Source organism: Phoca vitulina, unplaced genomic scaffold, assembly GCF_004348235.1.
Source record: "Phoca vitulina isolate PV1807 unplaced genomic scaffold, GSC_HSeal_1.0 scaffold35, whole genome shotgun sequence".
NCBI lineage: Eukaryota > Metazoa > Chordata > Mammalia > Carnivora > Phocidae > Phoca > Phoca vitulina.
This window is the reverse complement of record NW_022589738.1, coordinates 20232509-20258108: the sequence shown is the minus strand read 5'-3', so window position 1 is coordinate 20258108 and position 25600 is coordinate 20232509. Positions and strand designations below refer to the sequence as shown.

The 25600-nt window shown below is 55.8% G+C and overlaps 2 protein-coding genes and 1 pseudogene across 8 annotated transcripts; 1 reads left to right on the top strand and 2 right to left on the bottom strand.

Annotated features, from left to right (window-relative positions):
• Positions 1-163: 163 nt before the first annotated feature.
• Positions 164-865, bottom strand: ERAS (ES cell expressed Ras). Its single transcript, XM_032426505.1, has one exon. The coding sequence runs from the start codon at positions 863-865 to the stop codon at positions 164-166; it is 702 nt and encodes a 233-aa protein (XP_032282396.1).
• A 3822-nt stretch (positions 866-4687) lies between these two features.
• On the bottom strand, positions 4688-24665 carry HDAC6 (histone deacetylase 6). 7 transcript variants are annotated; one of them, XM_032426762.1, is made up of 29 exons: positions 24500-24665; positions 23263-23385; positions 23043-23171; positions 22809-22897; positions 20743-20827; positions 20602-20642; positions 19822-19918; positions 19579-19676; positions 18304-18408; positions 18110-18178; positions 12665-12791; positions 12494-12559; positions 12340-12399; positions 12161-12250; positions 11718-11824; positions 11561-11628; positions 11157-11319; positions 10922-11050; positions 10581-10749; positions 10197-10330; positions 9540-9608; positions 9245-9437; positions 8023-8172; positions 6580-6754; positions 5960-6468; positions 5754-5873; positions 5477-5623; positions 5240-5368; positions 4688-5070 (listed from the first exon to the last, which is right to left on the bottom strand). In XM_032426762.1, exons 2-29 carry the CDS (start codon positions 23353-23355, stop codon positions 5002-5004), a joined length of 3480 nt encoding a protein of 1159 aa, XP_032282653.1. In that variant the 5' UTR covers positions 23356-23385; positions 24500-24665; the 3' UTR covers positions 4688-5001. The 7 variants fall into 7 exon arrangements, with proteins under 7 accessions (XP_032282653.1, XP_032282648.1, XP_032282651.1 ...); XM_032426757.1 differs by lacking the exon at positions 24500-24665 and adding an exon at positions 24125-24195; XM_032426760.1 differs by lacking the exon at positions 24500-24665 and adding an exon at positions 24015-24059.
• Positions 18629-18725, top strand: LOC116646208 (annotated as a pseudogene).
• Positions 24666-25600: the final 935 nt, after the last annotated feature.

The following is a 25600-nucleotide window of genomic DNA, read 5'->3' as shown; positions in this document are numbered from 1 at the left end:
CAAACGAAAATCTCCCCAGCAGAGGGATTCATCTATCCCCAGTACACCAACAGTGTCCCACCCAGCTAGTTGCTGGGTGGGGGGTGGGGGGGGGGGAGGTGGTCTCCTGTCTAGGATCCACCACCCTGGCCTGGGGGCAGGCCACTCTTCTTGACTGAAATCTTCAGGCCACAGAACAGCCGCAGCGGCACATGGCCTTCTGGTGCCGGGCCTTATCCCCACCCGGCCCTGTCATGGCCTCCTTTGCCATGGCCTCACGGACCTTTTGGATCTCATGGATGAGCAGGGTAAAGGCCTCCTCTACACCTTGCCGTGTCTTGGCTGAGGTCTCCACGAAGGGGGCCCCCCAGCTCTTCGCAAGGGCTGCAGCAGCGGCCCGAGCATCTCCGGTGGTGCTCACAAGGTCACACTTGTTGCCCACAAGGACGAGGGGCTGGGTGTGGTGAGGGCCCCAGGTGGCCCGCATCTGCTGCAGCTGGGCTAGAGACGAGGGGTCATCCAGGGCGAAGACCCCCAGCACGCCATCCCCAATCGCCACGCACTGGTCACGCAGGGCCCTGTGAGTGGCCTGCCCTGCCGTGTCCAGCACGTTCAGAATGCAGCCCCCATGGCCCAGGGCCACCTCCTTCCAGTAGGAATCCTGGATCGTGGGGTCGTGGTCTTCCACGAAGCACTGGTGGTTCAGCTGGATGGTGAGCGCACTCTTGCCCACGCCACTCGCGCCCACCACGACCGCCTTGTACTCGGGCAGCTGCTTCCCGACACTCTTGGAGGGTGCCTGAGCCCCCTGGCTCTCCCCCTCGGAGCTAAGGCTCCACGTGCCCAGGCCCAGATCAAACATGTTGGCATTTCTCGGCAGCGCCATTCCCCCGGTGCACAGCTCAGGGAAGGGATGTGGACAGCAGGCCCTGCGAGGGAAAGAGAACAGAAGACAAGGGGGAGGGGCGGGGGGAGGTTAGGCAAGACCACTCGGGGGCAAGGGGTCAGCTGGGTGTCATTGAATCAACATTTACTAAGTGCCTAGGTGTGTGCAAAGCACCTTCTAGTAGTCCGAACACTTGATGTTGCTTAATCTCTGTCCGTCTCATTCCCTCTACGTGAAGGCGGGGATTTTAAGAGCAGCTTTATTTAGATGTAATTTATATACCACAGTTAATCTAGTTAAAAGTGCACAATTCAATGTTTTTGTTTTTGTTTTTCTTTTTAGCATTTTCCCACTGTTGTGCAACCATCGCCATAATCTAAGAACATTTTCATCACCCGGGAAAAAAAGCTCCTGCCCATTAGCAGCCCCTCCCCCTTCCCGAGGGAGGGCGGGGATTTGGGTCCGTGTTGATTTTGGTTTTGGATCGTATCACCGTTGAGCCCCAAGCCCGGCACCGCTCCGGTCGCAAATCATATGCCGAGCAACATTCCTGTCCCCAGGGAGTTTGTATTCTAAAAGGTGGAGACAATAAATCAAATAAATCGGCAAATTATGAGGTCGGTTAGCCATTAGCATTAGAATTTAGTCTTTCTTACGTATTCAGCATGTGGCTATTGAGAACCCACTGTGTGGCAAGGACAAACAACTGGGGAAAATAGTCAAAATAGTTAACAAGCCCCGGCCCCCAAGGAACGTGACAACAACAAAGATAAATCAGTAAAATATACTGCAACAATAGGTGATAAACAGGTGGGAGATGCTTGGTTAATGTTAGGCCTTTTTATTATTATTTAATTTTCATGCATTATTTCCAGCGTCTTCCGGCGAGCGGGGTATTGTGATGGGTGTGGGGAAGGAAGGTGGGAGGTGTGGGGGGTGGGGAGGTGGCAGCGAACAAAATAGACTAAAATCCCTGCCCTTGGGAGGATTAGATTCTGGAAGTGAGAAGGAGACCATCAACAAGATAAGCAAGTAAATTATCATGCAGTTAGGAGAGGATGGGCACACAGCAGGTGCTCAATTAGTGTTAGCTATTAATAGCAAATTACCATTAAACTTATTCAATACACATCCTGGCCTCGGTTCCGTGTGTGGCCTCAGGAAATGCATCATAATGGCTGCTACCCCGAGTCTCTCTGGAAACCCGGGGAGAATGGCAGTTTGGGGGCAGATGGTGGGTTCGAGGTCTCCGTGGGGGGTTCTGTTGAATTTGGGATCTGGAGGTCAGGGTTGGGGGGCGGGGAAGGTCCCAGGTGGGGATGCAGCTGTGAGGTCCTCGGCCCAAAGAGACTCCTGGCAATAATAATTAGATGCTCTGGCCCAGAAAGAAGGGGGGCCACGGTGAAGAGAGGTAAACTGAGGACAGATCTCTGGGGGGGTCCCCCGAACCCTTGGGGACAGAAAGAGGGAGAAGATGTAGCAGCGAGGACAGACCGAGAGGCAAGGGCGAGGGCGGAAGCAGCGAGGAGGCCGCTGCAGGGGCCCAAAGCCATCGTCGATGGAGACGTCAGATTCTAAGGTGGAACGAACTGCCAGGATTTGCTCTCAGAGCCAAAGGCGGTGCGTAGGGCGTGGGGAGGGGTGAAGGCTAACTCTCGAGTGTGGGGTCCGGGCAGCTGGGAATCTGAGGGTGCCCGCGCCCGAGGCCGGGGACACGCGAGACGGGCTCTCCCCGGTTGGCAAAGGGCTCCAGGAGCGGTAAAGAGCGGCAGGAATGATTTCCCGGGACGTGGGCCTGCGGCCGGCGAGCCGCCTGACGGCCCCGCGACTCTTCCCAGCGCCCCCGAGAGCCTGGGCCATCCGCAGCCAGGCCGCTGTGTCGGCGCGGAACAGCGCGGCCGCCGCAAGCAAGGTGGCGGTGGCGGTTTACCGGCCGGAGGCCAAACGGCCCCGCGGGGGACCGGACCGACGGCAGCGAGGGCCTCCCCCTCCGCGAGGGACACTGAGCCACTTGCTGGGGGCCGAGAGCTACGAGCGTCCCCAAAGGGCCCCTGAGACCCTGTCACCCCCGCTTGGAGCCACCTGGCCCACGGCGTGTGGATTCGCCCAGGATCCAGGGGTGTGCGTCGAGGGGAGGGAGGCACCGGAACCTGGGCCTCTACAAACGGATACCCGCGCCGGGCCACGCTTCCCTTGACTCAGCCCGGGGAGGTGCGGCTGGGGGACCCACAGGTTCTCCCCTAAAGCTGTCCCCCGTACTCCGGCCGGCCCAGCTCGTCCGGTTCTTTCTTGGGGGCCGGGGCGCCCCAATCCCGAGGCTCGGGCCCACAGCCCCCGCTTCCCGCGCGCGCGGACACCCGCACCCAGGTCTGTCTCCACTAAGGCGGCTGAGCGAGAACGGGAGGAGGTAGGGGAAGGGTCCCCCTCCAAGCCCACCTCCGTCGCGCCCCCACAGCCCACCGCGGAAAGGCCTCCCCGCTCGCGGCCGGGGGCTGGAGGCCCGGCGGCCCGGCTCACCTCGGTCCTGGGCAAGGCGGGAGTGCTCGGACCCGAACCCACCGCAGCTCTGACAGGACTGACAGAGGAGGAGATGTTCCCACCGCGCCCCAACGGTTAGGGGGGTGGGGAGGCGGGGGGCGGGAGGGGCAGAGGGAGAACGCATGCGCAACGGCGCTCCCAGGCCCCTCCGCCGGCACGCCCCCCTCCCCTCCCGAGGGGTGGGTGTGGGGTGGTGCCCCCGCCAGTAACCAACCGGCCGCAAAGGAGGTGGTCTTGGGGGTGCACCGAGCCAGCGGCGGGACCTCCCTGTGTCCCCCCTGCTGCACCTCTCCCTTACCTTGCCTCCCTCTGGGAGGTGATTTCATGTTTTTGGCTTACGGAGGGTGTCACATTTTTGACCTGAGTGGCCAGACTTTGGCGTAGGTCTCGTGAGGGCCTCAAGCAGAGCCTGGGCTGTCTCAAGCAGGCTTTTTGGAAAGCAGCTTGGGGGAGAGGGTTGTGCCTGTTGCTGGAGGGAAAGAGTTGCAGGGGAGGGTTATTGCGTCAGGCCCTTAGGAACCTGATTTGAAGTGGATGCGTGTCAAGCTCAAACATTTCCCAGACTCCCTTGCAGCTATGGCAGTCATGTGACACAGGTCTGACCAATGAGATGGAAGCCCACGTTGTTGAGGGGGGCATCCAGAATGTTCCTTAAAAGAGGGATCACTGAGTTGGCCACAGCCCCCTGCCCCTTCTTCTTGACTGGGTGGGGCTCCGGTGGCCCACCCAGTGGGTATCTTGGGTTCATAAGGTGGCCATGAAGAAAAGCCTAAGAAACCTCAGCTTGAACTGTTTTGAGTTGCAAAAGAAATTCTCATTATGTGGGAGAAATAAAACCCCCAAACTATCCTCTAGTTCCTCATCCCTGGTCAATGACAGGCACCCCTTCCCCTAGGAGGTTACCCATGACCACCAAATCTAAGTATGGGAAACCCGGACCACCCACACCCGAATCAGGACAAAAAGACAGATGGGGAGACTGAGGCCTGGTGAGGACACTTCCTGATGGTTGTCTTGCCTTCTCAGCCCGGGGTGTAGCTGGGACTGGCTGTGAGGCTATTTCTAAGGCAGGCACTCATTTGCTCTGGGATTCCGCCATTTAATCTACAGTCGAGCCAGTCAAGCTGCTTGCCCTATTTCCAGTCCGTTTTTTGGACACTGGATGGGCAGGGGGTTGACCTGGTAGAGACCCATGCCCTCATTGCTTCATTACTCAGCAGACCAGGGGTTGGCCAGGGGTGTGAGGTTCTTCACCCACTTAAGATTAAAAGGCTCTCTCCAGGTTTTGTAACAGCTTCTCCTTTATTACAAATGGAACTCTGCTATATATTGTCAGTTGATTCCCCTCTCTTCGTGATATCAGCCCCCTCTTGGGACCACTGAACCCCCCCTTTCCTTCCAGGGCAGAAAAGATGGAGTCCCTCCAACAGACAGTGGGCAGAGGGAGATTTACAATTGATCATCACAGTACTCTTACAAGTATTTATGCTTAAATCGGCACCCTTGGGGAGGTGAAAAGAGTCTTCAGGATGGGATAGAGTGAGGCTGCCCCTCATCCAGGTCCTCAGAAGGTGGAGAAGAGGGGCACGTTCTGGGATTTAGTGTGAGTGGGGCATGTTCTCCCCAAACTTGTTCTGGTGAGCGACGTTCTTCACATCCAGGAGAGCCTGAGGGCGCAAGAGGGTAGGTGAGAGAGAGTGAGGACCCCTCTACCTCAGCCAGGGGGCTGCCCCACCCCAGCCCTCGACAACCCTTCTCCTGCACTCTCCGATCTCCCCTTATCCCAGCACAGAAGGCGTGTGTGTGCATGCATTCTCGGGGCTGCCCAGGACCCACCTGGTGGTGGACATAGGCCTCGCAGTTGTAACACCAGGTAGACAGGTCGACGTAGCTGAGGACCAGCGGGTGTCCTGAGACTTCGTGGTGTTGGAGCATATGGGCACTGATGTAACGGCCACAGTGGACCTGAGGTTGGGGAGGGAGCATCGGGTGGGGATCAGCAGCCACGTGCAGTCGACTCCTGGGCCGACCTCCGCCCCCCCCACCCCCCCAGCCCCCTCCGCTGCCGCGTACCTGATAGCAAGACAAACACACCCAGTTCTCCTGGAGTGTTCCACAGTCCTGACAAGGTTGGGTCACGTCCAGGCCCGATTCAGGTATGGGACGTACTGCCACCAAATGGGGACACCAGGGCAGCGGTGTCACGGCATAAAACATGACCTGGAGTGGGTGAAACGGAGTCAGCTAGGGACTCCATCTCCGTGTCACATGTTCTCACACCGCACGCGCCTACGTGGAGGCACACATGGGCCAGAGAAGGACGCCAGTCTCCTCCCTGACCCGAGCTCACCTGGTCAGCGTTGGCATGGTCCCCAAAGCTCTGAATCAGCACGGAATCATCCCTGTCCTGACCTCTAGCTGCCTCTCCTAGCAGCCCCTCCTCTTCTGCGATCTGAGATTCTGGTGCCTCCTGGAAGCACAGAGGTAAGAGATGCACCCGAGAGGCCGGGTTCTGGCCCCTTCTCCCCCCGCCGACCTGGGTGTGGTGGGGCTTACCTGGGCCTTGCTGTTTAGGGCCGAGGTCCTGGGATTCTCAGTCAGCTTACTGGGGGCTATCTGGGTTGTGGCTCCTTGCGCACGTGAGGCTGGAGGAGTGTGGTTGTCAGTACATAAGGCCGGAGGGGTTAGGATCACGTCAGCACCCCCCACGGCTCCCTCTGAGATGGTCTGGCCTGGCGTGGCTCCAGCTGCGGCAGACTCCACGACGGGCTGGTTCAGCGTGGCCCCTCCTGTGGCCGCCTCTGAGGGCGTCCGGTCCGCCGGGGCTTCCCCGGTGGGAGCCTCCGGGGTTTGGTCCTGAATGAGCTCCACCACGGCAGTCTCTGACTTAGCTTGGTCTGGAGTGGCCACTTCCATGGATGATGCTGCGGTAGCCTTCCCTGCGTCCGCATCCAGAATGTTCCTGTCTGGTGCGGTCATCCGCACAGCTGACCCACGGTTGGCTGACCGGGTCACCTTCTTGGGGATCGACTTAGAACTGGAGGGTCGCTCCTTGTCTTCGACCTCTGGAACCGCAGGGGGGAGATCCTTGAGCGTGGGTGCTATCCCCTATCCTGCATCTGATCCCTGCCCTCTCCTGAGCCCCCCACAGCCCCCCGTTCCCCACGCCTGCTCACTCATGGCCCGCAAGCTGCGCCAGTATCTGCGATGGACTTGGATGGTCTCGGTGATGGAGGCCAGGGCCCCTGACAGCGGGGGCCGCGACAGGGTTAGCAGTGGTGGTGGGTCCCCAAGGAGGGAACGGGTGCAGGCAGCCATGGACTCCGAGATGGATGTCAGGTTGTAGCCACCCTTTGTTAAGAAAAAAGGGGAGAAAAAGGTATGATGGGGGGTCCTCATGGAATTTGGGAGGCAAGAGGTTCTGCCTCCCAATCCCCCTTCGGGGCCCTGAAAGTCTGGAGGGTGAGGACAAGTGAGGGGAAGTGTCATCTGTCAGATGGGCAGTACTCACCGTGTGAGGTGGTTGTTGAGGGGGATAAACTATGACATCGAGTGCAAGAGAATAATTACCACAACGACAGTAACCCTGAGGGTCACATCAGTAACGGCGGGTACGCATGAAGTGCTTGCGCTGCACCAGACCCCATTTTGAGCATTTCGTGTGTGTCGACTCTCCTGATCCTTACAACCACATGTGCTCAATCTGCACGGGAACCCCCTTTCCTCACATCCTTTAGGCACCCCAGTCTCTGCTCTTTCTACAGATAAAGACACTGAGGCTCGGAGTGGTTAGATAATGTGTCTGAGGCCCTAACAACTGGTGGGAGGCAGCGCTGGGGTTGGGAGCGGGGCTACCGGATGGAAGAGTTCATGTCCTCGACCACTCCCCTGCCCTGCCACAAGCAGGCCTGGGCCCACCGTGGGACCTGAGAGCAGCCAATTAATCTCTGCCAGCAACTGGCCTTATCCTCTAAGCAGTGAAAGGTAGCACGTAAGGTGGCTGAGAGGGTTCAACCCGGTGCGATGACTCACAGCGATAAGAGACTACTCAGACAGTGCTTACCGCATGCCAGGCACTTTTCCACGAGTAGCCAGCCCCATCTTATAGATGAGGAAACTGAGGCACAGGGGGGGGCAGGGGCACTGAGTGACTTACAAAAGGTCAGTGGGTTTACTTTGTCTGGAGAGCTTGCTAGAGGCGGCTCAAGTAGTGGTAAAAAGCTTAGACGCTGGAGCCAGGCTGCTTGGCCCTGCCATTACTGAGCGTGGGACCTCGGGCTAATCACCACACCTCGCCGTGCCTCAGTTTCCCTGCTCTTGAGAGAGGAAAATGACGAGGCCAGCAGACTTGACCTCAACAGGCTGCTTTGTCAAGTAAGTGAATTAATAATATACACGGAGTGCCCAGAAGAGCGAATGGCACGTACTGAGCACTCAGTTAAGGCCGTTAAGCCGGTGTTGTGCTGAATGCCCAGTACGTGCCGACAGTCCCAGGCGGGGACACTCAAAGCCAATTTTAGGAAATTGCCCCAAGTGTCTCAGCCAGCCAGCCGGAAAGGCAGGACTTCCAGCCTTCCAAACCGCCCTCCCACCTTAGGAAGAGGGACTGAGAGGGTTACCTCTAGGATCAGGATGATACGGCCATTGGCAAGGCCCATCAGCAGGTGGGTGAGGTGTGCATAGCCCTCGGGTGACACCTGGCAGCCCCCCAGCGGGTCCCCCCGTGCAGCATCAAAGCCAGCCGAGACCAGCACCAGTTCTGGATTAAACTGAAGCAGGGAGAGAAGAGACACATGGGCGTGAGTGTGGAGGCCTGGGTAGCCAGCAGGTGAGGGCGCCCCAGACACACACAGATGCAAGTCAGAGAGCTGGAGACGGGGAGACTGGGGGACACAAGACCAGGGCCCTGAAAACAGCAAGGGGAGGACGTGGAGACACAGGACAGACTCGGGGTTGGAGAGACACAGAGACACGGAGACAGATCAACAGAGACGTGGACGCACCAAACAGAGACTTAGAGATGTGACACACAGAGACATGGAGACACTTCTAGAAACGGACAGATGGGGACATGAGGCCGAGACGTGCAATGTAGAGACTCAGATGTCAGGAGACGGTGACACGGGACATACGTGCACAACAACACAGGGCTTTGTATAAACGGCGCCAAAGGGAGGTGCGCGCACACTTCCATCGCAGAAGGTGACAAGGCAAGTGCTACACACAGAAAATGGTCGCATACCCGTATGTGGCCAGACAGCAGCATAAGGACTGAACTGACATCGTGCTAATCACACACACACACACACACACACACACACGCGCGCGCGCGGTGCCCACCAAGAAGGCAGTCGCCCGTAGCCCCTCACGCAGAGTCAGGCAAGCACAGACAGGCCCCCGCCAGTCAGAGACACACACAGCCGCGGCAGACAGGCAGACAGAGGCCTGTCCCACACACCCCCCCACACGCAGAAAGCCACACACCAGCTGTCGCTGAGAGCACACCCGAGAGAGGCACGGTAGTGGCCAAGACCCATCTGCGCAGCCTCACACACGCACTCACACCCCCCCCCCCCCCCCCCCCCGCGCCGCCGCACAGAGCCGGCAGGCGCGCGGGGCCGCCTCACACGTGCCCACCGAAGACCCCCCGCGAGTACCCAGGGGTCCCTTACGGTCACGCGCACAGAGGCGGTCACGTAGAGCCACTCTGCGGAGGCAGGAATAGGCCCAGGCCTTCGCAGAGTCACCCCCCAACACAGCCCTCACTACGGCCGCCCATCGGGACAGGTGCGGGCCCGCGGTCCCCCACGCGGTCACTGCCACGTACATCCCGTACTGTACCTCGTAGGCAATAGGGAGCACCAGACGATGCCAGGCAGCCAGGTAGTCGGCGTCGCCCACGCGGGGCCCGTTCCAGGCCACGTTGACCGTGAAGCCGGTGCCTGTGGCCCGGCCTATCTGGCTGCTGGCGCCCTCATCCCCCATGGGAAAGAAGGTGCCGTGATCATATCGGTGCAGGGAAATGTACAGCACGCTGCCGGGGTGGGAAGGGGGACCACGGCTGGTTAGTGGGTCGCCCCTGCCCGCCCGGCCACCCCTGAGCATGCATGGCTGCCCCCCCGCCCCGGCCCCTCACCTGGGGTCTTGCTCAAACATGTGCTGAGTTCCATTACCGTGATGGATGTCCCAGTCCACTATGAGGATCCTGGGGAGGGAACTGCTCCTCAGTGACCTGGGACACTGGCCCACTCGGGGAGGGGGCAGGGGCTGGAGCCCTGGGGTCTGTCTGCAGGGGCATTTTATTGCTGGTGGCAAAACTCTGGGTCCCCGGGGAAAGCAGTGTGGGGCAGGCTGGCGGGTCCCATCAGAGGAAGGGTGCAAGCCAGAGCCTGGGTCCTGAGGTCTTCACTGTGGGCCCAAGCAAGTGCTCAGGGCCAGAGCCTCCTGCCCCCAGGATGGGTAAATGTGGGCAGCCGGATACTGGGTCTTCTTTAGTAAGCACTGGGGACCTGGACCCTGAATTCTGTCACAACAGCCCTCAGGGGCCAGAAATGAGGGAGCAGGGGGACTCTGGATCTTGTTTTATAACTACCTGGGTGCCACAGTCTGGGGGTCCTATCTGGGGAAGCGCGCTGCAAGGCTAGATCCTTGGTCCTTTTCTGGGGAAGTGCTGGGCGATTGTACTCTTGGGTGTTTCTGGGTAAGTCCTGGGGGCGCTGCACCAAGGGGCCTGCTGAGTAAGCCCTGGGCTGGGGCGGGGGGGGGGGGGGGGGGAGGCGCAGGGAGCCCTCACCGCAGCGCATGCCCACTGACGGCTTGGGCATGGCGAGCAGCCACAGCCACAGAGTTGAAAAAGCAAAAACCACACGCGGCATCCCGCTCTGCATGGTGTCCTGGGGGACGCACCACAGCAGTGCCATTCAAAACCTGGGGGGAGGGGCAGGAAGCAAAGATCAGACCACCTGCCCTCACTGCTTTCTCTCCCCTTTCTTCTCCCCTTCCGGCCCGGCCACTACCCCCAGCTGCTAGGGGCCTCCAGCCTGCAGCCCCATCCCCCCGCTGCACTGGCCAGCAAGCAAGGCCTCCGGGGAGCAGGGGTCCCCCTCCGCAGGCCCCGCCCCGCCCTCCCAGGGCCCCCACCTCTCCCGAGCGGCGGCCCACCCCGCGGAGGAGGTACCTCCCCGGCCAGCACGGCCTCCACCAGGCGGCAGGCGGCGCCAGTGGCCAGCTGTGCGCAGGCGAAGGTGCTGGGGCAGATGTAGATGGAGTCGAAGCTGGAGCCCTCGCGGTGCAGCTCCCGGGTTTTCATCTTCGCTGTGGCCCGCAGACGACCCACGTACTCAGCACTGGAGGCACAGACGGGCCACAGGGGACAGTCAGGTGGCTACGGCCCCTCCGTGTCCCCCAGGGACGGGAGAGCCCTTACTCCAGCCCCCCCCGCCGCCCCCTGGGGGTGGCATGTGTGCCCTGAGGCCCCATCCCACCCCAGGCACGGGGTGGGGGTGGGGGGTCCCTGACCTGTGGCAGGTGAGCAGTTCGGCATCCGTGGCGGGGCGTGCGGGCAACGTGAGGCAGCGCCCCGCAAGGCCCAGTTCTTCCAAACGGCGCATGATCCGAAAGACTCGCTGAGGCATCTCTGGGTGGTGGCTGGGGGGGGGGAGGAGGTGGGCAGGAACCAGAGGCAGGGCTTAGTGCTTGAGGAAGGGGGAGGGATCTCCCTGTCCACTTAGCGGGTGGCCCTCCGACTGCATACCTGTCCCACAAGTTGTAGTGACCCATCATCCGCTGGTCATAGACCAGCCCTGTGCGAGCTTGTAGCACGGGCCACGTCAGGATTGGGAGCGCCGGGGGCTGCCACGGTCCCTCTTCTTCTTTCACGTTCTCCTCCTCCAGGAAGTCCTCCTCCAGGCTCTCAGCTGTAAGGGGAGGCCACATTCACCCTACTCCCCCACCCTGGATCCCTGGAATACTCTGGAACAACGTTTACCCAAACGTGAAAGGGGCAGGAGGCCTGAAACCAGGGTCTAGTGCAAGAGAGGGCCTGACCCGCCCCCACCAAGGGGGCCCAGGGAAGCCCGAGGAGGGTCTGGAAGAGAGTCTCTCCCAAGGGCTCATTCCATGCTTGACTCCCCACCTAGCCCCCTCCCTGCCTCCTACCTGATCTTACAAGGACCTCCCAGAAAGGCTCCAGGGCTTCCAGAGCGCAGGAGAGTGATGCCTGGGCACTAGAGGGCAAGGGAGGGGAAATGTGACCAAATATGCCCGTGGGTGGGCAGCGGGGGTCCCGCTTTTCTCCTCCTCCACCAGGGCTCACCTTGGGCAGGGGGCACCAGGAGACTCCAGTGTGGGGCAAGGGTCTCCCAGAAGGGTGTGGAGGGAGGCGCTGACGCCCTCGGCCAGGGAGCGGAGGTTGTAGCCACCCTGGGAAAGGAGTGTGAGGGGGGGTCAGGAGAGAACCAGGCGTTACCAGGGAAGAACAGGAATAATAATACTAGGGGTGCTGACTACATATCAGGCAACGAGGAATTTGAAGCGTGACTTCCGTTTCGTTCACTGAACAGTGCTATGAGGCGATGGCCACGATTACGGCGCCCGTTTCACGCAACGAAAGCAGGGGCACGAGGAAGTTCAGTGACCTGGGTGAGGTTGTCCAGCTGGTGAGTAGAAATGCTGGGACAGAAACTCCTGCCTGACCTGAAAGCTTTGTTCTAACGTCCTCCTCGATCCACGGGCTGAGACACGAAGTGAGTCACTCACCTCCAGAGACAGGATCAGTTTGCCTCCTGCCAGACCCATGAGCAGGTGGGTTAGCTGAGCGAATCCTGCCGGAGTGGCGGCCATCTCACCCTTGGGTGGGGGGGGTGGACGTGGAGGATCAGCCTGGCTCCGTGCAAACCCCCTTCTGCCCACGTACCACCCCAGGGAGCCTGCCTTACCTTGGGGTCCCCTTGGAGGGCATCAAATCCAGCGGCCACCAGGACCAGCTGGGGCTGGAACTGAGAGGGAAAGGGACACTACATGAGGCCACTTGCCCTTGCGGCCCATCCCTCAACATCGCTCCTGTCCCAACACACCCCAGACCCCCAGGACCTCAAGGGCGACTGGCAGAAGGAGGTACAGGAAGGCAGCAATGTAGTCGGCGTCTCGCATCCCCACCTGCGGACAGAGAGGCACGATGGGGACGTTCTGCCCTCTGCCCCAAACTGGCTGAAGGGCAGGGGTGGGCCTAACTTCGGGGGCAAAGGGCAGGCAGACACTGACCTGGTTCCAAGGCACATTCATGGTATATCCCTGGCCTCGGCCAAAACCTATGGTGGACCAGTTAGAGGCCTTCAGGTGGGGCCAAAACCGGCCCTGCTCGTAGCGGTGGATGGAGAAATAGAGGACGCTGGAGGCAGAGGGAAGACAAAAGAGGTAGGGGGCGGTTGAGAGTGAATGCCCCCAGGCGCCCCAACCCACAGCTCCCAGTTTACTCAACTACTCATTCATTCTCTCATTAACTTCCCCATTAACTCTTTACCTCCTGCATCCATTCATTCTTCTATTTAGTCGCCAACTTATCCACCCGTCCCATTCATGAATTCTCCCATTGCTCCACTACTTCCCTCACTCGTTCACCTGCTCTCTCACTGGGATGCCTCCTTTGGCGAACGCTCCTGCCCTCCTCTTTGCTAGCTCTGAGACCCCGACAGCTATGGGGTCTGTCCATCCCAGTCCCCAAGGGCTCCTGACTCTGCGGGGGACTCAAAATCATACCGGCCTGCCTCCGCGACCAAGGTGGTGGTGGCAGGATGAATCCTGTGATGTTGGAGGCCCACAGTGGGGCACGTAGCCCTTAGCTGGCAGGATCCGGCTAAGGTGGTAAAGAGCAGCAGGCCAGGCTGGGGAACCTGGTGCTTCCCCTGAAGGACGTGGGGAGACTCAGGCGTGAGGGGTAAGGGGGCATGGAACTTGGTTCTGTGTGTGCAGCTGAGCTGAAGTGGGGACCAGTTCCTTCTCTCCGATACCGTACAGGGTACCTCTACTACTTCCTGTATTTTGTAGGTGAGAAACTGAGCACTCAGAGCCGTGCGGACAGATACACGGAACAGACACTGAAAAGACACGAAGGTCCATGTTCTGATAGAAGGCCCAGCAGGGGGACCCCTGGGTGGCTCAGTCGGTTAAGCGTCTGCCTTCGGCTCAGGTCATGATCCCAGGGTCCTGGGATGGAGTCCCACATCGGGCTCCTTGCTCAGGAGGGGAGCCTGTTTCTCCCTCTGCCTGCCACTCCCCCTGCTTGTGAACACACTCTCTCTCTGACAAATAAACAAATAAATCTTAAAAAAAAAAAAAAAAGGAAGGCCCAGTAGGAGGCTGTGGGAGGGCTTTAATTCTGACGGGGGCAATCAAAATGAGTAATCTCTTATCCATCCATCCATCCACCCATCCATCTGTTCATCCACTCCCTGTCTTGTTCCAGAAAGAATTTAAGGCAGCAGTTTTATCTTTTTTTTTTTTTTAAGGGAAATGCAAGAAATAGTGGTAAGCAATAAATCTAGACCAACTTAGTGACATTTTAATAAATGCTGAAAACGTGGTTATGAAATTTGATGCAACTGATATAGAAAGATTCTTAAAATAGCAGAAAAGCGTCTTGGAACTGGGGGATGAAACCCACGTGAAAGCTGTGGTCTTGAGTAGGTGGGATATGATGGGTTTACTTTTGATCTGATAAATATCAGTTCTAAACTTTTTTTTTTTTTTTAGTAAGTTAACCAGTAGAGGAAGAGAAATGCACAGTAGAACATAAAGATGATCATCGGGGGAAGAAAGGAATAAAGAAAATATCTGAAGAAAGCCTACCCCATGACAGCCTCCGGAGCCAGTGGAAGAACGAACACCCAAGGAAACTAAGTTTATAAAGCAAACAGTGGGAGGCATTTTTGTTTAAAGATTTATTTATTTTTATTTTAGAGAGAGAAGGGCAGAAGGAGAGGGAGAGAGAGAATCTCAAGCAGGCTCCACGCCCAGCACGGAGCCCGAGGAGCCTGACACGGGGCTCTATCTCACGACCCTGAGATCATGACCTGAGCTGAAATCAAGAGTCTGATGCTTAACTGACTGAGCCACCCAAGCGCCCCAGCAGGAAGTTTTAAAATAAGTTCCACTGATTTCCAATGAAAGAATGGTGGACTGACAGCACAGGTTCACCTCCTTGCTCTTCCACAGTCCCAGTCAAAAGATAGTAAGAGGAAGTTTAAACAAGTATCATCCCAGAAAGACGGAGAATGGAAGAAAGGATGTCAGACAATTAGAGACTTCAACAAATCTCTGGGAAATAGTCTTTGAGGCTCCAGGGGCCCCACGGGGCCCTCTCTCAATCTGAGCGGATCAGGGAGGGCCCCCAAGATGACCTGAGGTTTCCCTTCTGAGAAATCAAGGGCGGATCCAGGTCAATGCACACAAAATCAATTCTGAATAGCCAATTCACTGAACGACCCATTCACTAGATTTCCTTGTTTCTTTTAACCACTTAGCTTTGGTTTACCTGTTTTTTGTCATCTTTGTAGTAGTATTTTAAGGCCTGATCTATTTGTCTCCACCCAGGACCCTGCTGATGGAATTAAGAGCCCGAGGAATGGAGAGCTAGGAGATTGAAGGGCATGGATAAATGCTTTTTTTCCCCCCAATTATACATTCTTATTCATGAGAAAGAATGCATTGAATATATTCACAATTCTTCATATCCGTGCATATTGTCAATACCATATCCACCAAAGAACACAGCGATAGCCTCCAATGCATTTATTAAAAGAAAAAGAATGATTCATGACATCAGGGAATTCTTGTTAATTTGCTTAGAGATAACACTATGGTTATGTTTCTTTCTTTTTTTTTAATTTAAAATATATCCTCTACGTTTTAGTGAGATGTTCAAGAATATTTACAGAAAAAAGTGATATGGTAATCTGGGATTAACTTCAAAATATTACAGAAGGATGGCAGTGAGAGCAGGTCCAGATGAAACTAGATTGGCCACCACTTGAGTTGATAAATGTTGAAGCATTCAAGAAGCCAGAAATGAACAAAATAACACAGGAGGAAAAGATTAATAAAGATAAAAACAGAAAAAATAATGAAGGATAAAAAAATAAACACTAGGGGCACCTGGGTGGCGCAGTCGTTTGAGCATCTGACTCCTGATTTCAGCTCAGGTCATGATCTCGGCTCAGGTCATGATCTCAGGGTCATGGGATCGAGCCCCACGTGGGGCTCCGGGCTCAGCACGGAGTCTGCTTGAGTCTCTCTCCCCACTTCCCCGCTCACTCTCTCTCTCTCTCTCTCTCAAAATAAATAAATAAATCTTTTTTTTTTTAAAGATTTTATTTATTTGACAGAGAGAGATACAGCAAGAGAGGGAACACAAGCAGGGGGAGTGGGAGAGGGAGAAGCAGGCTTCCCGCGGAGCAGGGAGCCCGATGCGGGGCTCGATCCCAGGACCCCGGGATCATCACCTGAGCCAAAGGCAAACGCTTAACGACTGAGCCACCCAGGCGCCCCTCTCAAAATAAATAAATCAATCTAAAAAAAAAAAAAATAAATAAACACCAGAACAGTGGAGATGGCCAAAAAAGCCAAAAGCTAGATTTGAAAAAATAAGTCAAACTGACCAATGTTTGCGGAGGTGGAGGGTAAAAAAAAAAAAGGAGATGCCATCTCAAGAAGAGACCCCCTTTTAGCTGGCGTTTGGCAGAACCCCATCTAATGCATGTCATCTCAACATGACAGGGTGAGACCTGTCAGTGGGTATTTCCTGCCCCCATCCCAGGGAAACACCTCTCAGGAAACACTCCCGTGCACCACACGGCAGGGTTGGCCCAAGAAAGCCATGTGCAACAGCACTGTACCCTTCCGTATGAATGCCAAACAAGAGCTGCTAGGGGGCGTAGAAACAGGGAGGAAGAAAGTGCTTTTGGAGATGAAAAGAATGGCTAAATACATAAATCAACAGAAGGGCTTCAAGGTATAGCTGAGGAAATCTCCCAGGACACAGAGCAAAAGGGAGAAGAAAACACGAGAGAATACAACCCAAGAGACCAGGCAGAATACAGTAGAATACAGTGGAAGAAAGCATCAAAGGCCATTAGGAAGAAAGCGTCCAAGGGCTTAAGAAAGGCCTGAGTCTTCAGAGGTAAAACATCTACCCACCGCTAAGCAGAATGAAGGGGCCAGGGTGAAAGTTCAGAACACCAGGGACAGAAAGAAGAAACTAAAACCTTTGGAGAGGGAAACGGATTACTCAGAAAGGAATACAAAGCAGACATCTGTCAGCAACGTTGAATGCTGGAAAAGAACAAAGCCATGTCTACAGAACAGCCAACCTAGATTAAATAATGGGCCGCGGGAACTCAGGATCTATGGCGGACAAGGGGATTCTATGCAGTTGGTTTGGCAGAAGACTGGATCAAACAACTACTTAGTGTCCCTACTGACAAGGACTTGCTCAATCACTTTCTGCAGGAAGGGGAAGCTGGTACCACCTTTCTGGAGGGACATCTGGTATGTGCCACTAATGAATCATTGAACATTCTGTCAAAAACTACCGATGTACTGTATGTTGGCTAATTAAATTTAAATTAAAAAAAAAATAGGGGCGCCTGGGTGGCTCAGTCGTTAGGTGTCTGCCTTCGGCTCAGGTGATGATCCCGGGGTCCTGGGATCGAGCCCCGCATCGGGCTCCCTGCTCTGCGGGGAAGCCTGCTTCTCCCTCTCCCACTCCCCCTGCTTGTGTTCCCTCTCTCGCTTTGTCTCTCTCTATCAAATAAATAAATAAAATCTTTAAAAAAAATAAAATAAAATCTTAAAAAAAATAAAAAATAAAGCACGCTGATCCTCTGACCCAGCAATCCACTATTGGAAATCCATCCTATACATACATATATTTTAAAACTACAGATTATAGAATATATAAAATTATATATTTTCACCGTAGAACTGTCTGTTCTAGCAAAAACTAGAAAGCACCATCAGTGTCCCAGGGCTAAATGACCAGAGGTACAGCCATATAGTGGGACACTGAACAGCCCTTACAAAGACCGGGGTGTCTTTTTTAGAGGCACTAACATGGAGAGGTGGCCACGACATGCTGTTAAATGCAAAAAGCTGCCAAAGAGCATAGAGAGGACTGTCCCATTAGGCAGTGTGTTAGTGTTAACACTGAATATTCATACACCTAAAGGAAAAACTCTGTCAGAATATAACCTAAACTATCAATAAGCTATTTGGAGGTGACAGGAATTAGAGGAGACTCACTGCTTTAGACATTTCCGTATTGTCCAATTTTTTTTTAAACAAACACTTGGCAGTTGTACTAATCAGAAAAATAAAGTAGTAATTTGAAGTTCACTCCAGCTCCAAGGTCAACTGGTGAACAAGACCTCCAAGTACCTGTGGGCTCAAATCTCATCTCTCCCACTTCTCTGTGTGACCTTGTGTAAGCCTCGGTTCCCCCATTTCTAAAATGGGGAACCCAAGAGACCCTGCCTTGGAGTGAAATTAAGCGACAATGCAGACGAGCAGGGAACAGCACAGAACCAGGTTCCGAGGTGGGCCCAATGAATATGAATGCCTTCCCTTCCTTTCCGGGGCCCCTTCTGGCTGGGCCCGTAAGGGCGGGGGGTGGCAGCTGGGAGTCTAGCATCGAAGGCAGCCCTTGGAGCATACCTGGGGTCCTGGTCAAAGGTAAACTGTGTACCCTGACCATGGTGTATATCCCAGTCCACGATGAGCACCCTGTGAGGAGGACAGAGGGGGGTACTATAGAAGAGCGTCAAGGCGCATCTGGGGGGGAAGGACCCAGGCCAGGACACCCTACCCTGCGCCACCCGCATCACACCCCCCTGCAGGTTGCTGCTGACCTCTGAATGGCATGCTTCTTTTGAGCGTAGCGGGCAGCCACGGCCACGTGGTTGAACATGCAATATCCATCCATAAGACTGTGCTGGGCATGGTGTCCAGGAGGCCTGGGCAGGACAGGGGAGGCCACAGATTGGGGAGGGGGGTCCTCCTCTACAGAGGTAGACTCTCCCCTGCTCTCCAATTCTAGACCACCAACGCTCCCAGTGCCGATGTCTGCCAATCGGCCAGTAACTGAGTGACGGGGGCCCCTGGACCTCCACCCCCAGTCTACTGCTCTCTACCCAAAGGAAACCTGATAATGTTCATTAAAGTTATCAATGCATAGGGCTCACTTTGGCAGCACATATACTAAGATTGGAAACAGAGATTAGCATGGCCCCTGCAGAAGGGCGACACGCAAGTGAAGCCGTTCCATGTTTTTGTCACTATGTGGTCCACACGAAACCAACAGAATGCCATACGTTAACTATACTGGAACTGAAATTAAAAAAGCAAATAAATAAAGTAAAAATTATCAACGCATACACCCTCACCCTCACACCCATCCTGTTCCTGGAGACTTAGCCCACAGCCCATATAACAAAAAGGGTGAAATTACAATGTTTCTAAATGGATAACGGTATTTGCTGTGACAGGTTTTGGAAGCGGCCAACGACTGGGGGCAACCAAAACGCCCAGCGCAAGGGGGCCGGCTAACTTCCCGTGCATTCGCACAGCGGTGTTCCATGCGGGTCTATAGCATACACTGTTCGAGAAAAGCTTGCCAAGATGTAGAAGTGAAAAATGCACGTGTTCAGTGCTACCACCATTTGTGGCTACAAAAAAGGGGAGGGAGGAGAAAGGCCGTATCTTCCGCAGTTCACCAGTTCCGGGATGCCAACAATGCTAAGAGGTACGGTGAGTTCACATGCCAACGATGAAGCAGAGAATGCTGCTAAATGAATTCTAAGACGCCACTGTTTGTCAGATGAATCCGGATCTCAAGATGATCAAATACGGATCTTAGCATCGATGAAATACAGATCTTAGCATCGATGAAATACGGCATTTACTCCATGAATAGGCACAGAAGGTTTCAGGGAACACACGTACAGTGACTACCTCCAGGAGAGGAAGCAGGTCTCTGGGGGATGGGGTGGGAGACTTTTTTGGTACTCCCTTTTGTACTTTTTGACTCTTGAACCCTGTGAATATACCACCCATAGCAATACATTTTACATTTGAGGGGAGAAATCTTTTTAAATACAAAGAAAACAAATGCTGGTGGGTCCTACCTGATGATGGCCATGCCATTCCGGATCTCGTTCCCCAGGACCGCATCCACCAGCCTGAGGACAGAGCCCGAGGCCAGGCAGGCACAGGTATATGAGTTCTGAAGAGACAGTGGGGAGCCAGAGAGGGCGTAAGGGAGAGAGTAGCCTGCCCACTCCGCTACTCCTCCCCAGGATGTGGTGGGTGTGAGGATGGGAAACCCCGGGATTGCCACCACCCTCTGCTCTCACAGTTGTTATCCATACCGGATGCAGGTAAACTGAGTCATAGGTGTCTGCTAGGATGCGGAGCTCTCCTTCATTCATGTACTGGGTCGTCTCCATCAGATCAATGTATTCGAGGCTGGGGACACAGACAGGAGATTCAAGGGCCTGCCTCCCTCCTGGGCCTGAGTCAGGGCCCTGTCCCTTCCCCATCTGAACCCTGGTCAAGTCAGGCCCCCTCAACTGTCAATCTGGGGGGACAGCTGGGATATAGGACATGTTCCCTGCTTCTTCCCTAGCCAGCCTCATTTCCAGGAATGTCCCTTGTCCTGTGCTCTCGCCACAATCAATCCTACCCCCAGGCCGTTGGCTGCACTGCTGTGGCTGTCTGTACAGCTCTCCTCTTCATCTGACTCACTCACTCTCAGCTCAGATCACCCCTCTGCCAAGCTAGCTTTCCTTGAATCACATCACCCCGGGGCCCTCACTCTGGGTTCCTGCAGCCCCACGGCGGGGACCTCTGATCACTCTGTCCACACACCCACCGTCTGTTTACATACTAGATTGTCATAACAATAGTCTCTCGGGGGTTAAGACATGGTGGGCACCATTCTAAGCACCCACCGCATCTCCAACCCTCCCGAGGAACTTCTGTTTGTTTGCTAGCTCCCATGTGATAGGCAAGGACCCTCAGATTCGGAGAGGCTCAGCAACTTGCCCAAGGCCACAGGACCCATGATATCCCTTCCCAAAGAGTCTGGCCTGCCCTGGTTGGCCCGGGGCAGCCTCCTCCCCACCTCTACAAGGCTCGGAAGCCTTCACCTGTGAACCAACATCAGCTCCTCCTTTTCAGCAAACCGAGCCTGGGGAGACACAAGGAATAAAGGGCTCAGGCACTGGCCGCACCCAGGCTCCACCAGCTCCTGCCCCCCACCCACCCAGGGTGTCAGCTGAAGGACTCACCTGGAAGGACACGCAGCGGTCCAGAAGGCCCTCCTGGATCAGCTGTTCCTTGATGGCATGGAGCCGCTCAGGGCCTTCAGGGAAGCTGGGTTGACAAGACATCCAGACACACACACACACACACGGATACGGGTGAGCGGCCCCTCTGCTCTACACATCTTGCCCATCCCCCCTTCCACAGTGGCTCATGTCAGAGACTTTGGAGCCGACCCTGACGCCTGCTTGGCTCTGTTCTCGCAATACATCGAGAGCCTGCCCTCTCCTTGTCACCCCCCCTGCTGCCACCAGAACCTCCTGCCCGCGCTCCTGCCCTCAGCTCCTCACTGGCCTCCCTGCTTCCGCCCTTGCTCCCCCAACAGCCCCTTCCTCCACACAGCATTGGCTAAAATCCAAATCAGATCACGTCACTCCTCCACTTAGAACCGCCTTGTGGCTCCCCTGTCGCACAGAGGCAAAGCCCAAGTCCTCCGCCTGTTCTGGAAGGCCAGGAACCACCGGCCCCGCGGCTTCTCAGATGCCGCCTCCCAGTGCTCTCCCCTCTCACCCTGCTTCTCCCGCACTGGCCTCTCCTTGTTCCTTCATCCAACCGAGTACTTTTCAGCTAGCTCCTCTCCCTGCCTAGAACACTCTTCTCCCAGGTGTCTCCGTGGCTCACTCCCTCCCCTTCCTTCCGATCCCTGCTCAAAGATCGGCGAGGCCTTCCCTGACCATTTTCTGCCACTCTCCCTCCCGCGTCGGTGTCTCTCAATAGCACCTCTCTTGCTAAAGCACTCTATCATTTTACTTTTTGGCTCACTGGCTGTCTTCCCCCTCTAAAATGCAATCTCCGCAAAGGCAGGGGTTCTGTTTGTTTTGTCTATTGCAGTGGCCTTAGCTCCTCGGGAGATGGTAGACATGTATGCAATAATGAAGTCTTTTGCCATCACGAGCCTTCTGTTGGGATAGGGGACAGACACACGTAAGTGCGATCACGAACAAATGGTGACACGGACTAGGAATGTCTCAGAGAGCAGGTGTGGGGGAAGGGGAGTGGCCAGAGCCCTCTCTGAGAAAGTCTCCTTGAGATGTGAACATCAACTGCGAGGGGAGGAGGTGGAAACGAGTCTCTGGAAAAGGGGAGCGGCCAGGGTAAAGACCCGAGCTGGCCGAGCACCTGGCCTGGTGGAAGAACAGCAGGGGGACCCGTGTGGGTGAAATGACGTGAAGCGAGTGATTGGCCCATGAAGTCACCAAGGTGCCGGGCCACCAGATCACGTGGTACCTTAGAGGCCAGAATGAAGAATGTGGACTTTACCTTGAGGGCAATGGTGTGCCCTTGAAGGATTTTTAAGAAAGAGAACACGACCGTAACTAATGTAATGCTGTAGATCAACTATATTTCAGTTGAAAGCTAACTTAAGAAAAAGAAGAGACCGTCATCTCGTACCTATTTTTTTTTTTTTTTTTTTGGCTGCCATGTGGAGGACAGACAGCGGGGTGAAGGTAGAGGCGGGCGGCCAGGGAGGAGGCCTCTGCAAGGCCAGGTGAGTGATGGTGGTGGCGGCAGTGGAGGCGGTGAGGGGAGGTCAGGTACTGAACACATCTCCAACATGGAGCCAAAAGAATTTGCTGATGGATTACAACATGTGTGAGCAAATGGGAGGTAGAATTCTTCCAGGTCTGCGTGAATGTCCTTCTTCAAGGAAGCCTTCTGCGAACCCCGGATGCTAGTCTAGGGTCCTCTATCAAACACTCTTGAATCCCCCAGTCTGAAGTCATCCTTCATTAACCATTTCCCACTGCTGTTGGCTGTTTAAAGATTTGCTCTCCTACTCGACTATCGGCTCCTTGAGAAGGGACCCTGTCTGTCCGGTCTGACATGTCTGTATCACCAACTCCCAGAACACAGTGCATACTCAGTAAGTGTTGGCCAAATGAAAAGAATCTTTTCAAGCCTAAGCCTCACCTCTCGAAATCATCTGCTTCCAGTCTCTAGGCTAGCAGAAGAATGGCTTCATTCTTGCTAATGGGCTCTAAGAGTGTTTATTTGTGCGGTCAGGGGGACAGCCTGGAGGACGCAGCCTCACCTGTCATCCCAGAGGCAGTGGAATTCATTTAGCTGCTCATCGAACACCAAGCCAGTGCCAGACAGTGTCTTGGCCTCAAGGTTCACATCCTGCAGGGGAAAAAAAAAAAGGGGGGAGACACCGATCCGGTTAGGGCCTGAGTCAGAAGGCACGCACCACACTGTCCAGGAGGGAGAACCACAGGGTTCTGATTGTCACAGAAGGCTAACCCCATTGAGGCCAGGCCACTCTCACCAGCTCTTGCAGGCCCACGACTAGGTCTTGCTCTGCTGCTTGGTTGAGCTTCTTCATTCTGCCTTTCTTCTTTACTTCTGCTAGACTAGGGCTGGAGTGGAGTAAGGCACCCTTCTTAACACCTCGCTTCTGCCAAACAGAGAGAAGGGTCAGATTCCAGCGCACGGCCCACTGCTCCTTTCCACCCCCCACCCCCATCAGGGCAGGTCTGGGGCCTCACCGAGGTGACGCTGGAGTCGTGGGGGGGCGAATGGGGGTTATGCCTACTCCTTCGCTGCCTGGTTGTGGTGGAATCCTGGCCGGTGGAGGTCATGGTCGGGGAGACTTCACCCCTGACGCGGTTCTGGGGGGTGGGGTGGAGGTGACTACGAACCGGCTGAAGTGCCCTGAGGACCCCACACCGCAGACCCTTCCCAGGCCCCGCCCCCTACACAGTCTCCATCCCTTCTGCTATCCTACTCCCCACCGCCTTCCAAACTCCGCCCCTTTCAAGGCCCTCTCCTTCCACTGGGGTGTCCATTCCACCTGGTCCCGCCCATCCCACTAGACTCCACCCCTTTAACACTATTCTTTCCCCTCGAAATGTCTTGCCCTTTCGCGGAGCAATAAACCCCCGGGCTCAGTCCGTCCTAGGGCCGGCCCTCTCTAGCTGATCACCGCCCTTTCCGCTTCCCCAAGTCCCATTCCTAGACTCTTTCATTCCTCCAAGCCTCGCCAAGACCCCACCCCTTCACAAATCTGCCCCCTCCAGCTAATCTCCCAGGATAATCACCCACCCGTTCACTCAGCCAGACCCAGACCCAGCTCCGGCCCCGACTCCACCCTTAACGATCCACTTAACTCCACCCCTTATCGGGCCGGCCCCGCACCTTCCACTTGGCCAGATCCCGCCCCTAACGTTTCAACGGGCCCCGCTCCTCGGGGGACTGCCCCCTTCCTTCCACCAGATCCCACCTCCTGCTCAAACCCTACCCTCAAGCTCCACCAAACCCCTTCAGTCAGTTTCGGGCCGCCTCCCGCCAGTCCCCTCCCCCTTCCCACCCCCGCAGTCGACGCCGACCAATCCCCTCAGCGCCACTCACTGGGCGCAGCCCTTTTCTCAAACTCCGCCCATGGCTCATGCCGCCACATTGCCGGCGACCTGCCGGACGGCGGGTCCTTGAGGTCCTCTTTTTCATTGGGCCGGTCTCTCTACTGCCCGCCCCGATCCCGCCCACACCGTGTGTTGTGGCACAGGGCCGCGCCCCTTGCGCAGGCCACACCTCCCGCGAGCTCACAAACGCCGTCAGCGCGTCAGCACGTCAGCGCGTCAGTGCGACGCTGGCCGTGCTGCGCCTGCGTGAAGTGCGCGCCGGCGGTTCGAGGCGGTGCTCAGGCTCAAGCTCGCCCCTCCCCCAACCACCGTCGCTGTTGTCCTGGCTGCCCTGTCCGCTGTCCCTCCGTCCTTGTCCAGTCACCTTGGGAGTCCTCCGGACCCGCGCCAGTTGTGTCGCACGAGGACTCAAGAGAGCAAGCGAGGGAATTAGGAAGGGGCGTCTCCTCTCCTCCCAGCGGCTTCCCGCGCGGCGCGCTGTGATGACGTAGCGCGGGCGGGCTGGCGACAGGGACCCGGAGCGAGGTTGACACTGGAGGTTGGCTGGTGGCGGCCAAAATGGGAGTGGTGATGATGTTAAATACTGCGAGGATTTTCTTTTTTTTTTTTTAAGATTTTATTTATTTATTTGACAGAGAACACAAGCAGGGGGAGTGGGAGAGGGAGAAGCAGGCTTCCCGCTGAGCAGGGAGCCCGATGCCGGGGCTCGATCCCAGGACACTGGGATCATGACCTGAGCCGAAGGCAGATGCTTAACGACTGAGCCACCCAGGCGCCCCTACTGTGAGGATTTTTTGAGTTAATATGCACTAAGGTGGCCCACAGGAAGCACTCACTAAATGTAAGCGACTGATATTCTGCCGGGAAAATGGATGGTAGGATGGAAGGAGTGTTACTGGGGGCAAGTAATTGTGATGATAGCAAGTAATATGTGACAGGCATTGTCGTAAGCCACAATTCTGTGAGGTAGTTCTTATTATTAAGGCTGCTTCTCAGATAAGGAAACTGAGGTTACGCGACTTAGCCATGTGACCTTGGGCAAGTTACTGAACATCTCTGTGCTTCGGTTTCCTCATCTGGCAAATTGTGATAATAGTCCCTAGGGCTGGAGTGGACTCAAGGAGGGGAGTTTTTCTTGGACAGCAGTTCTCCCTCCAACCCCCTTCCCTGGGTAACCTCTGCCCCCAAACTGTAATAGAAAGCATGTGCCTGGGAAGTAGGGGGAGTTGCACCCGTGTGCCCCTCCAACTCCCTCACTCGCCTTGTCTCGATGTCTAAATATCAGCCTCACAGGAGGCCAGTTTGCCCTCCTAATCTCCCTCGCTCATTCTTCACCATTTCCTACCGGGCTGTAGGCTGGGGCTGAAGAGATAAGCGGTCTGGGGTTCAGCATCGCTGACTAACAAACAGATTGACAGCCCCACTGCCCAGTAGCCTGGCCCTATGACCCTTTTGAAAACCCCAG